Source organism: Anomaloglossus baeobatrachus, chromosome 1 (genome assembly GCF_048569485.1).
Source record: "Anomaloglossus baeobatrachus isolate aAnoBae1 chromosome 1, aAnoBae1.hap1, whole genome shotgun sequence".
Taxonomy (NCBI): Eukaryota; Metazoa; Chordata; class Amphibia; order Anura; family Aromobatidae; genus Anomaloglossus; species Anomaloglossus baeobatrachus.
In genome coordinates, this window is record NC_134353.1 from 89,267,028 (window position 1) to 89,279,236 (window position 12,209).

General features: G+C 49.3%; 1 protein-coding gene across 2 annotated transcripts in view; it reads right to left on the bottom strand.

The window, feature by feature from the left end:
* FAM184B (family with sequence similarity 184 member B) overlaps positions 1-12,209 on the bottom strand; it is a 163,945-nt gene that overhangs the window by 75,004 nt on the left and 76,732 nt on the right. For both annotated transcript variants that reach the window (XM_075333617.1, XM_075333610.1), the window contains exons 3-4: positions 11,947-12,082; positions 11,709-11,857 (exon numbers count right to left, since the gene is read on the bottom strand). In XM_075333617.1, coding sequence (XP_075189732.1) covers positions 11,709-11,857; positions 11,947-12,082 — 285 coding nt within the window. The remainder of the gene's footprint in view (positions 1-11,708; positions 11,858-11,946; positions 12,083-12,209) is intronic.

Here is a 12,209-nt window from a genome sequence, read left to right on the forward strand (position 1 = left end):
CCCTTTTTTCCAAAAATTGGGCCACACAGACACCCACCCCATCAGTGGCAGCACTTGGGCCCTAGTTGCAAACAGGATGTTTAGATTTGCATCAAGCACATTCAAAAATACGCCATAATTAACCGTCCCCAGCATGACACCGGGGTAGGTAGATAAAGTCTTTGCTGAACCATGACTTGTTCATCTTGGCTTCTTTTAAAAACAATGTAAGCAAGGGTTACTCCAAGCGGAGTCTCCCTTTTTTTCCAAAAATTGTGCCCCACACACACCCACCCATTCAGTGGCAGCACTTGTGCCCTAGTTGTACACTTCACAGCTAGATTTGCATCAAGCACATTCAAAAATACGCCATAATTAACCATCCCCAGGATGACACCAGGGTAGGTAGCAAAGTCTTTCCTGATCCCAGCTCTGTTCATCTTGGCTTCTTTTAAAAACACAACAAGCAAGGGTTACTCCAAGCGGAGTCTCCCTTTTTTCCAAAAATTGGGCCACACAGACACCCACCCCATCAGTGGCAGCACTTGGGCCCTAGTTGCAAACAGGATGTTTAGATTTGCATCAAGCACATTCAAAAATACGCCATAATTAACCGTCCCCAGCATGACACCGGGGTAGGTAGATAAAGTCTTTCCTGAACCATGACTTGTCCATCTTGGCTTCTTTTAAAAACAATGTAAGCAAGGGTTACTCCAAGCGGAGTCTCCCTTTTTTTCCAAAAATTGTGCCCCACACACACCCACCCATTCAGTGGCAGCACTTGTGCCCTAGTTGTACACTTCACAGCTAGATTTGCATCAAGCACATTCCAAATCCACAAGCATTTACTCTCCCCAGGATGACACAGGGGTAGTAAATTCCTGGTGGATCCATGACTTATTCATTTTGATGAACGTCAGTCTGTCCACATTGTCACTGGACAGACGCGTGCGCTTATCTGTCAACACACACCCAGCAGCACTGAAGACACGTTCAGAGACAACGCTGGCAGCTGGACACGACAAAATCTCCAAGGCGTAAGTTGAGAGCTCTGGCCATTTTTCGAGGTTTGAAGCCCAAAAGGAGCAAGGCTCCATTTGCAAAGTCATGGCATCGATGTTCATTTGGAGATACTCCTGTATCATCCTCTCCAGCCGTTGACTATGTGTCAGACTTGTTGTCTCTGGTGGCCTTGCAAAGGAGGGTCTAAAAAAATTATGAAAAGATTCCATAAAATTGCTGTTACCAGCACCAGATACGGTCCTACTGGTACGTGTAGACTGTTGAAGATGACGAGACCGTCCCATGTTTGTCAAGTTACAACTGGGAGATTCACTCCCTGCACCTGCACGGTTGTTTGGTGGAAAAGCGGATCTAAGATCGAGTAACAGCTTCTGCTGATACTCTTGCATACGTGCGTCCCTTTCTATGGCTGGAATTATGTCACAAAATTTGGACTTGTACCGGGGATCTAATAGTGTGGCAAGCCAGTAGTCATCATCACTTCTAATTTTGACAATACGAGGGTCATGTTGGAGGTAGTGCAACAAGAAGGCACTCATGTGTCTTGCGCAGCCATGCGGACCAAGTCCACGCTGTGTTTGTGGCATAGAGGTGCTAACCGTTCTTTCTTCCTCTGACATCTCCCCCCACCTCTTTCAACTGAAATTTGACCAAGGTCTCCCTCATCTGCTGAGTCTTCCATGTCCATGGACAGTTCGTCCTCCATTTCTTCATGTCCTCCTGCACCTTCCTCAACATCTCGCCTGCTACCATGCGCCCTTGTTGATCCCTGTCCCCCATGCTGCCATGCCTGGCGCCTTGGTGATGATGAACGTCTGGACCTTGGTGATGTTGTTGTGTCTTGCGCATATGAATCCTCCTGTAGTTCATCCTCTTCCTGTTGTCCCACCCCCTGACTCCGAATAGTGTTTAGCGTGTGTTCCAGCATGTAAATGACTGGAATCGTCATGCTGATAATGGCATTGTCAGCGCTAAACATATTCGTCGCAATGTCGAAACTGTGCAGAAGGGTGCATAGGTCCTTGATCTGAGACCACTCCATCAGGGTGATCTGCCCCACCTCTGCATCTCGTTGGCCCAGGCTATACGTCATGACGTATTGCACCAGGGCACGGCGGTGCTGCCACAGTCGCTGTAACATGTGGAGAGTTGAATTCCAGCGTGTCGCCACATCGCATTTCAGGCGATGAACCGGCAGGCCGAAAGACTTCTGGAGCGATGCAAGTCGCTCAGCTGCGGCGCTTGAACGGCGGAAGTGAGCAGACAGTTTTCGTGCCCTGTTCAGAAGGCCATCTAGGCCGGGATACTGTGTTAAAAATTGCTGCACGACAAGGTTCAACACGTGAGCCATACAAGGTACGTGTGTCACCTTGCCCAGGCGAAGGGCCGCACCCAGGTTTGCAGCATTGTCGCACACAGCCTTACCAGGCTGCAGGTTGAGTGGAGACAACCATTTATTAAACTCAGACCGCAGAGCTGACCACAACTCCTCAGCTGTGTGACTCTTATTCCCAAGACATGTCAAGCTAAAGACCGCCTGATGCCGTTGCGCTCTGCTGCCAGCATAGTAATGAGGAGTGCGTGATTCCTTCTGCGCAGTGAGAACGCTGGTGGCCTGACCATGCAGGCTTGGGGCGGAGGTGGAGGACCCAGATGAGGTGGAGGATGCTGAAGCAGTGGCGGAACTTGGACAGACAGAGGATTGACACACAAGTCGTGGGGACGGCAAGACTTGTGCAGCAGACCCTTCACCATCTATCACCATAGTTACCCAGTGCCCAGTGAGCGACATGTAACGTCCCTGTCCATGCTTACTGGTCCAAGTATCGGTGGTGAAATGCACCCGTTCACACACAGAGTTTCTCAATGAAGCGGTGATGTTGTGTGCGACATGCTGGTGTAGCGCGGGCACACCTTTCTTAGAAAAGTAGTGGCGACTAGGCATCTGGTACTGGGGCACAGCGACAGACATAAGGTCTCTAAAATGCTGTGTGTCCACTAGGCGGAAAGGCAGCATTTCTGTAGCCAACAGCTTACAGAGGGATAGAGTCAACCTCTTAGCTTTGTCATGGGTCGCAGGAAATGGCCTTTTATTTGTCCACATCTGAGGGACAGAGATCTGGCTGCTGTGTGTAGACGGTGTTGAGTAGGGTGTCCCTGGAAAAATGCAGGTTTGTGAGGAAAGTGCAGGCGGAGACATGATGTTGCCTTCATCCAAAGTTGGTGCTATCGATGTCTGAGAGAGCTGTACACACTGACTTGTTTCCCCTTCCAAAACAACTGACGACCTACCAAGCAAACTGCCTGTTGCGGTTACAGTGGTGGAAGTTGTGGGTTGAAAAACAGGTGTGACAGCTGTCCCCACAGTCCTAGAAGATGAAGAGCGCGCGGATGCACTGGAAGGGGCAGGCGGTGGATGGTTCGCTCCGCTAGGCCGCATTGCAGCACGGTGAGCTTCCCACCGGGACCTATGATATTTATTCATGTGACGATTCATGGAAGAAGTTGTCAAACTGCTGAGGTTTTGACCTCTACTAAGAGAATCATGACAAAGTTTACAGATCACATAATTTGGGCGATCTTTTTCTATGTCAAAAAAGGACCAGGCTAGGCAAGGCTTAGAGGCCATGCGACCTGTTGATCCACCCCGAATAATGCTCATAGGCAGAGTGGTGGCTGAGGATGCAGTTGTAGACGTGCTACCAGTGCTCCGACTCTGTCCAGGAAGGCGCAAGGTAACTTCGTCGTCGGTTGCATCCTCCTCCACCGCCTCTGTTGACCTCCTCGAGTGCCTGACTGGGGGTTGACAGTAGGTGGGATCTAGAACTTCATCATCAATTGTTGTGTTTGCACTCCCCTCCCCCTCAGACCGAGCCTCTTCTTGCCCTGACCGAATATTTAAGTTGTCATCCCAATCGGGTATCTGCGTCTCATCTTCATCAGTATGTTCCTCATTGTCTATAACCACAGGTGTTACAGTTTGTGACAAAGGGTCAACATTATGCTCAGAAACTTGGTCCTCACGGCCTGAATCAGAGTCACAAAGGTTCTGGGCATCACTGCAGACCATTTCCTGTTCTGTACTCACTGTAGCTTGGGAGCAGACCTCTGATTCCCAGGCTATAGTGTGACTGAACAGCTCTGCAGACTCAGCCATCTCAGTTCCACCATACTGTGCAGGGCTGATGGAGACTTCAGAGCTGGGAGAAAGCAAGTTTGATTGGGATGACAACTCAGAGGACTGGTGTTTTTTTGGATGCGGTACTTGAAGTGGCTGAGAGGGCACTTGTTGGACCACTTGAGATCCATTCAAGCATTTTCCTTTTTTGCCCATCATCTACCTTTGTTCCTGTTGTTCGTGTCCGTAAAAAAGGGAGCACATCGGATTGTCCACGGTAAGTAGTAGACATCTTACTTTTGCTGGTAGATGGTCTATCTTCAGCAGATGATAATGGAGCTTTGCCACCTTCCCCACGGACAAAACCTTTTTTGCCTTTTCCACCACGCCTCTTCCCCTTTCCACCAGCATCTGTCATTTTGCCACTCATGTTGATTGCGACAAGATTGTGGACTGAAAATGTGGTAGTAAAAATTGAGAGGTGGTGTAGATTGCAGTGGTGGTCTAGCTTTATTAACAGCAGAATAATAAAGAATAAATATCCCTGACAATGCAACTACGGCCCTTAAACTGGCAGCAAAAATTGCTAGTATAATGGCTTAGTTATAATGAGTTGGAGTGTGCAATGCAGGTAGAGGTGCTGCAAATGTCTTTGCACTAGTGTGACTATAGCAAAGTCCAATAGCCACGTATAGGATGCCACTAGGTACACTGAGTGTTTGCTAGTATAATGGCTTAGTTATAATGAGTTGGAGTGTGCAATGCAGGTAGAGGTGCTGCAAATGTCTTTGCACTAGTGGGACTATAGCAAAGTCCAATAGCCACGTATAGGATGCCACTAGGTACACTGAGTGTTTGCTAGTATAATGGCTTAGTTATAATGAGTTGGAGTGTGCAATGCAGGCAGACGCGCTCTGCAAATGTCTTTGCACTAGTGTGACTATAGCAAAGTCCAATAGCCACGTATAGGATGCCACTAGGTACACTGAGTGTTTGCTAGTATAATGGCTTAGTTATAATGAGTTGGAGTGTGCAATGCAGGCAGACGCGCTCTGCAAATGTCTTTGCACTAGTGTGACTATAGCAAAGTCCAATAGCCACGTATAGGATGCCACTAGGTACACTGAGTGTTTGCTAGTATAATGGCTTAGTTATAATGAGTTGGAGTGTGCAATGCAGGCAGACGCGCTCTGCAAATGTCTTTGCACTAGTGTGACTATAGCAAAGTCCAATAGCCACGTATAGGATGCCACTAGGTACACTGAGTGTTTGCTAGTATAATGGCTTAGTTATAATGAGTTGGAGTGTGCAATGCAGGCATAGGTGCTGCAAATGTCTTTGCACTAGTGGGACTATAGCAAAGTCCAATAGCCACGTATAGGATGCCACTAGGTACACTGAGTGTTTGCTAGTATAATGGCTTAGTTATAATGAGTTGGAGTGTGCAATGCAGGCAGACGCGCTCTGCAAATGTCTTTGCACTAGTGTGACTATAGCAAAGTCCAATAGCCACGTATAGGATGCCACTAGGTACACTGAGTGTTTGCTAGTATAATGGCTTAGTTATAATGAGTTGGAGTGTGCAATGCAGGTAGAGGTGCTGCAAATGTCTTTGCACTAGTGGGACTATAGCAAAGTCCAATAGCCACGTATAGGATGCCACTAGGTACACTGAGTGTTTGCTAGTATAATGGCTTAGTTATAATGAGTTGGAGTGTGCAATGCAGGCAGACGCGCTCTGCAAATGTCTTTGCACTAGTGTGACTATAGCAAAGTCCAATAGCCACGTATAGGATGCCACTAGGTACACTGAGTGTTTGCTAGTATAATGGCTTAGTTATAATGAGTTGGAGTGTGCAATGCAGGCAGACGCGCTCTGCAAATGTCTTTGCACTAGTGTGACTATAGCAAAGTCCAATAGCCACGTATAGGATGCCACTAGGTACACTGAGTGTTTGCTAGTATAATGGCTTAGTTATAATGAGTTGGAGTGTGCAATGCAGGCAGACGCGCTCTGCAAATGTCTTTGCACTAGTGTGACTATAGCAAAGTCCAATAGCCACGTATAGGATGCCACTAGGTACACTGAGTGTTTGCTAGTATAATGGCTTAGTTATAATGAGTTGGAGTGTGCAATGCAGGCAGACGCGCTCTGCAAATGTCTTTGCACTAGTGTGACTATAGCAAAGTCCAATAGCCACGTATAGGATGCCACTAGGTACACTGAGTGTTTGCTAGTATAATGGCTTAGTTATAATGAGTTGGAGTGTGCAATGCAGGTAGAGGTGCTGCAAATGTCTTTGCACTAGTGGGACTATAGCAAAGTCCAATAGCCACGTATAGGATGCCACTAGGTACACTGAGTGTTTGCTAGTATAATGGCTTAGTTATAATGAGTTGGAGTGTGCAATGCAGGCAGACGCGCTCTGCAAATGTCTTTGCACTAGTGTGACTATAGCAAAGTCCAATAGCCACGTTTAGGATGCCACTAGGTACACTGAGTGTTTGCTAGTATAATGGCTTAGTTATAATGAGTTGGAGTGTGCAATGCAGGTAGAGGTGCTGCAAATGTCTTTGCACTAGTGGGACTATAGCAAAGTCCAATAGCCACGTATAGGATGCCACTAGGTACACTGAGTGTTTGCTAGTATAATGGCTTAGTTATAATGAGTTGGAGTGTGCAATGCAGGCAGACGCGCTCTGCAAATGTCTTTGCACTAGTGTGACTATAGCAAAGTCCAATAGCCACGTATAGGATGCCACTAGGTACACTGAGTGTTTGCTAGTATAATGGCTTAGTTATAATGAGTTGGAGTGTGCAATGCAGGCAGACGCGCTCTGCAAATGTCTTTGCACTAGTGTGACTATAGCAAAGTCCAATAGCCACGTATAGGATGCCACTAGGTACACTGAGTGTTTGCTAGTATAATGGCTTAGTTATAATGAGTTGGAGTGTGCAATGCAGGCAGACGCGCTCTGCAAATGTCTTTGCACTAGTGTGACTATAGCAAAGTCCAATAGCCACGTATAGGATGCCACTAGGTACACTGAGTGTTTGCTAGTATAATGGCTTAGTTATAATGAGTTGGAGTGTGCAATGCAGGTAGAGGTGCTGCAAATGTCTTTGCACTAGTGGGACTATAGCAAAGTCCAATAGCCACGTATAGGATGCCACTAGGTACACTGAGTGTTTGCTAGTATAATGGCTTAGTTATAATGAGTTGGAGTGTGCAATGCAGGCAGACGCGCTCTGCAAATGTCTTTGCACTAGTGTGACTATAGCAAAGTCCAATAGCCACGTCTAGGATGCCACTAGGTACACTGAGTGTTTGCTAGTATAATGGCTTAGTTATAATGAGTTGGAGTGTGCAGAGGACAGGAGGGTACAGTGCCAGGATTGTGGGGTCTGGGTAGAGGAATGGAAGCCTGCCTTTCTATTCCCTCCTAATAGGGAAATGCAGGGAGGAAATCCCTGACCTTGGCTACACAGACGCTGTCGCTGTTTTCAGGACCTGTCACCTTAACTCTGACCCTGCCGGTTTGAGCCCTTAAAAGGACTGCTAGAAAGTGCTCTCCCTAAGCTGTCCAGCGCTGTGTATGGAGCGCATACAGCTGTATCAGCGATAGGACAAAGGACGGAGCTGCGACAGTGATGTCTGACACCAAAGACGCAGAAGAGATAATGGCGTCCTGGAGGAAAATGTCCGGTTTTATAATGCAGGGACATGTGACATGGACATCCTATCACACATGCCGTTGCTTCTCTGGCTAAAAGTCCACTTAGCTGTGTGTGTGTCTGGGATTGGCTGACATGCTGGCCCGCCCCACTACACGCGCGCGCTTAGGGAAGGAAGACAAGGAAAAAAAAAAAAAAATATATAGAAACAGCAGTGATCTGAAGGCGCTGTTCACGCACACTATACACTGAAATGTCATAATAGTGTGATTCACAGAGTGACTTACACTATTACAGCGGAAACCAAGCTAGGATTTAGCTGTTTTTTTGCTGCTAGAACCGTTCTCGAACGTTTCTAGAACTATCGAGCTTTTGTAAAAAGCTCGAGTTCTAGTTCGATCTAGAACAGCCCCCAAAATCACTCGAGCCCCGAACTGGAGAACCGCGAACCGCGCTCAACTCTAGTTAATAGCACTTCTCCGCTGCATCTAGGGGACATCATCGGGGCTGTCGGCAAGCTGTATCTGTGCTGGAGGCTGAGATCGGGTCAAAGGTTGTAGTGCAGCAAGGATCTTGGCGAGGTCTCCGTCCATGCGACGGACCTGGGCTGCCAGTTCTTCCACTGTGCTGCTTGGGGCTGCAGGTATTGGAGAGGTTGGTGGGGCAGGGGCCACCACAACGGGGGCCGTCTCGACGGGCCACGGGGCTGGCTCCAGGACTTCGGAAGCTGGGGGCTGTAGTGCTTTAATGGCCCGTTCCTTTAACACAGCAAAGTCCACATCGGGGTGTTCTAGGGCCCACAGCCGGAGTTGTTTGCGGTCCTCAGGGGATCTCATCCCCTGCACAAATTGCTCTACTAACATCTTATTGCTATCCGCTTCATTGATAGGGTTCACCCGCTTTAGCGTGCGGAGGGCGATCTGCAGACGTAGAGCATAGTCCCGAATGCTATCCACAGCCCGTTGCCGGCACTGGTAAAACTGCATCCTCAGCTCAGCTTCAGTCCGGGTCTCAAAGGCAGTCTGTAGCTTCTCAAAGATGGTGACTACCGAGAGCCGGTCCCCCTCGGCCCAGGTCTCCGCCTCCTGCTCAGCCGCGCCGGTTAACTGGCCCAGCACTACCGCCGCACGTTGCTTATCGGTCAGGGGGTACAATTCTAGCAACGGGTTAAGTTTTTTCCGGAAGACCTGTAAAGCATCAGGTTTCCCGTCATACTGCGGTAGCCAGGTAGCTCCGGGCGCATAGGGCAAGGAGAACGGCATCACCTGAGCGAGCGCGGGGGCCGCGGCACCTCCCGCCAGCGCGACCGGGGCTTGGGCAGGCCCATTCCCATCCGCGGGTGCCACTGCGGCTGCGACCACCGCTCCTCCAGCGGCTCCGTCGGGCGCAGACATCTTGTTTCCATCCCCCTTAGCTTCTCTTTAGCCACTCCTCTATCGGGGCGGGGTTTTGGCCTTCGCGCCTCTGCTACTCGAGAAGACGCTCGAGAGGGGACTTTTCGCGCCAAAGATGGCGGCTTCTGAAATTTTTCTGCCGGACACCTCCGGCGGTAACAAGGCGCACCTCTACCCAACGGCAGAGCGGTAAGATCCTGTTCGTGACGCCAAGTTGTCGCGGGTGGGGAGGAGGGTGTCAGCACTGCGCTCACCCCTCTGCTCGGGTCCGGCTGCTGCTGCTCAGTGGTGGCTCGAGCTGTGGGCCGGATCCCGGGGGCTCTCGAGCGGCGCTCCTCGCCCGTGAGTGAAAGGGGATTGGGTTTTTGGATATAGTCTATTGTCCGTGACGCCACCCACGGTTGTGGTGATTTGTGGACACCACCGCTGCTCTGTATGGGGATCCCGGGAGTGATGGTGTGGAGAAGCAAGTTGTTGTGTTGCCCCTCCATGGGTAGGGGTTGGTGATCCCGGGGCCCAGTGATGAGGTGGGAGATGCAGGGCCTGGTGGGCGCAGGGACGCGGGGGCAGCGCAGTGCCTTGCGGCACTGTGGTACTCACTCAGCCTGAGATGGTGACACAGTTCTCGGTAAACCACACGGCTGGAAAGACGGTTCCCACGGACGGCTGCACTTGCTCTCCCCAGAAGGTGACGGTGATGGTCCCTCTGTCCTGCACCTATGTTGTTGTTGGTTGCGATGGGTTCCCACCGGTAACCCGCTCCCCGCCTTCAAGCTGGACCGGCGGAGCTCTACTCTTTGCCCGCAGGCGCTGGCCCTCAGAAACTGATGCCCTGGCGGTGGCGGTGTCTCTGCTTTAATGGTTGGGCTGTTGCCTTCAATCGGGACTTGGTTGTTTGGAGACAGTCGTCCCCTTCACTGACGGATTTGGCAAATTATGGCGACTCCTAGCCTTGCCGGGATCCGAAAGGCCCCTGCCCTGGTGCTGACTGTTCCTTGTACACTGCTCCAAACCGCCGGGTTACCACCCGTCCGCGGTCCTTCCAGTGACCTCCGAGCAGTCACCCCTGCGGACTATCACCGCCGTCTGCTGACCTTGCTGTCACAGTCCGGGGTACACACCCGGACTCCCTTCAGGCTTTACAAACTGTTTCTTTTCTGCCACACTCTTACTGTCCTCCTTTACCACTTCACTGTTTACTCAAGCTCTCCCTGAGCTAGACTTCACTTCACTACTTGTTTACTCCTTCACCTCCTGAACTGAACTGCCTGATTTTCCCGCCTCCAGAGCTGTGAACTCCTCGGTGGGCGGAGCCAACCACCTGGCCCACCCCCTGGTGTGAACATCAGCCTCTGGAGGAAGGCAACAAGGATTTTTGGGGTTAGCTGATGTGCCTAACTGGAGTGTAGGGTGTGGTGGTGTAATGACCTGTGACCCCTGGCTTGCCCAGGGCGTCACAATGTTGCCTCTTGCAAATCATGTTATCACGCCCACAGGGGTGTGATAACATGCGGTGAGGGGAATCAAATGCCCCATTGACTAGTCAAAAGCCTAATTACCATAAGAATAACAGAGCTTTTATGTATGTTTTTAAACATGTATTTACAGTAAGTGACATTATACAGGGCTGGTTAGGCAGGGAATTTAGCAATACATATACGAATGCTGCTAATTTTGAGGAGAGGGAAGACATAACACTTTCTCCTTAATAAAGAATATTCTTGTACTGTAAATATATTTCAAATAGGGGTCTTCTTTTATTGGGTCTCATATTTTTATATGTCTGTTAAGCCCACTTCACATGTCCGTGAAAAACACACTGGTTTTGCACAGACCGTGTTGAAGGTGCATATGGCCATCCGTCTGCCATGATTGTGGCACACTTGTGTTCTCCGTGTGCTATCTGTGATAGCACACGGAGAGCAGGTACGTTTTACTCACCTGTCCACGGCGCTGTTACTTCCTGGTCCGCGGTGCAGTGAATATTTATGAGCATCATGAGCGGGCCCAGAAGCAAGTGACAGCAGCGCCGAAGACAGCATGACTGGAGCCAGGCGAGTATAGAAAATAATTTTATTTCAAAGACACGTGTTTTCTCCGGTACGTGTCACACTGATGTCACACGGATCACATCAGTGTGTGATCCATGTGACATCAGTGCTGCTGGAGAAAAACGGACTTGTCTCCTTGCGGAACACACTTACACGTGTGAAAAAACGGGATGTGTGCGCAAACCTATTGATTTTAATGGGTCTGTGTATGTCCATGTTTCCGGTGCGTATTAAAACAGACGTCATGCATACCGGAATCACTGACGTGTGAAGGGGGCCTTTGTAGAGATGGGGAGAATCAAGTGTCCAGAGAGAATGCGTCTCAATTGCTGCTAATGTTGAATGTGCAGTTTTGATCCTCCCATCCTTAATATATACAGATGTCTCATCATTCTATGTTCTACATGATTGGATGAAAAAGTTCTTGGATTTGTTTCCTCTCCGCTCTTAGTACGATATCTACTTACCTGTTTAGAATTCACAGCGTCGCTGCCATCTCGCTTGCTGGCAGGAGTTTTCCGCACTGGTTTCTGCTGCGGTTGATCTACTTGACTTTTTAATTCGGTGATTTCTGTGAGAGCTGCTTTATGTGCACTTGAGATGCTCTTCATCTGTTCTGTCAAAACAAAGCAATGCATTATTGATTTACCACATCGCGGACAGAACAAGATACCGAGCTCAGCACGAAGGGTTAACGTGTACTACCTGTCTGCTTCTGGATCTCGTTCTCCTGCTGTAATAATCTCTGTTTTGCGACTGAAAGCTCCTCCGTTGCGTTTCTCTGGACGCTTCTAGACTCGGCTAGCTCCTCTTCTGTATCTCTCAGCTGGACTTCCAAATCCTAGGGGGAAAAAATGTTTTTTTTTTTATTATTTCAATTTAAAGGGAACCTGTCATTGTCGTGCGGTGTTTTACGTTGCACTCGTTGAGTGTCATGGCAGCGCGGACTCTGTTCACACTGCAGAGTA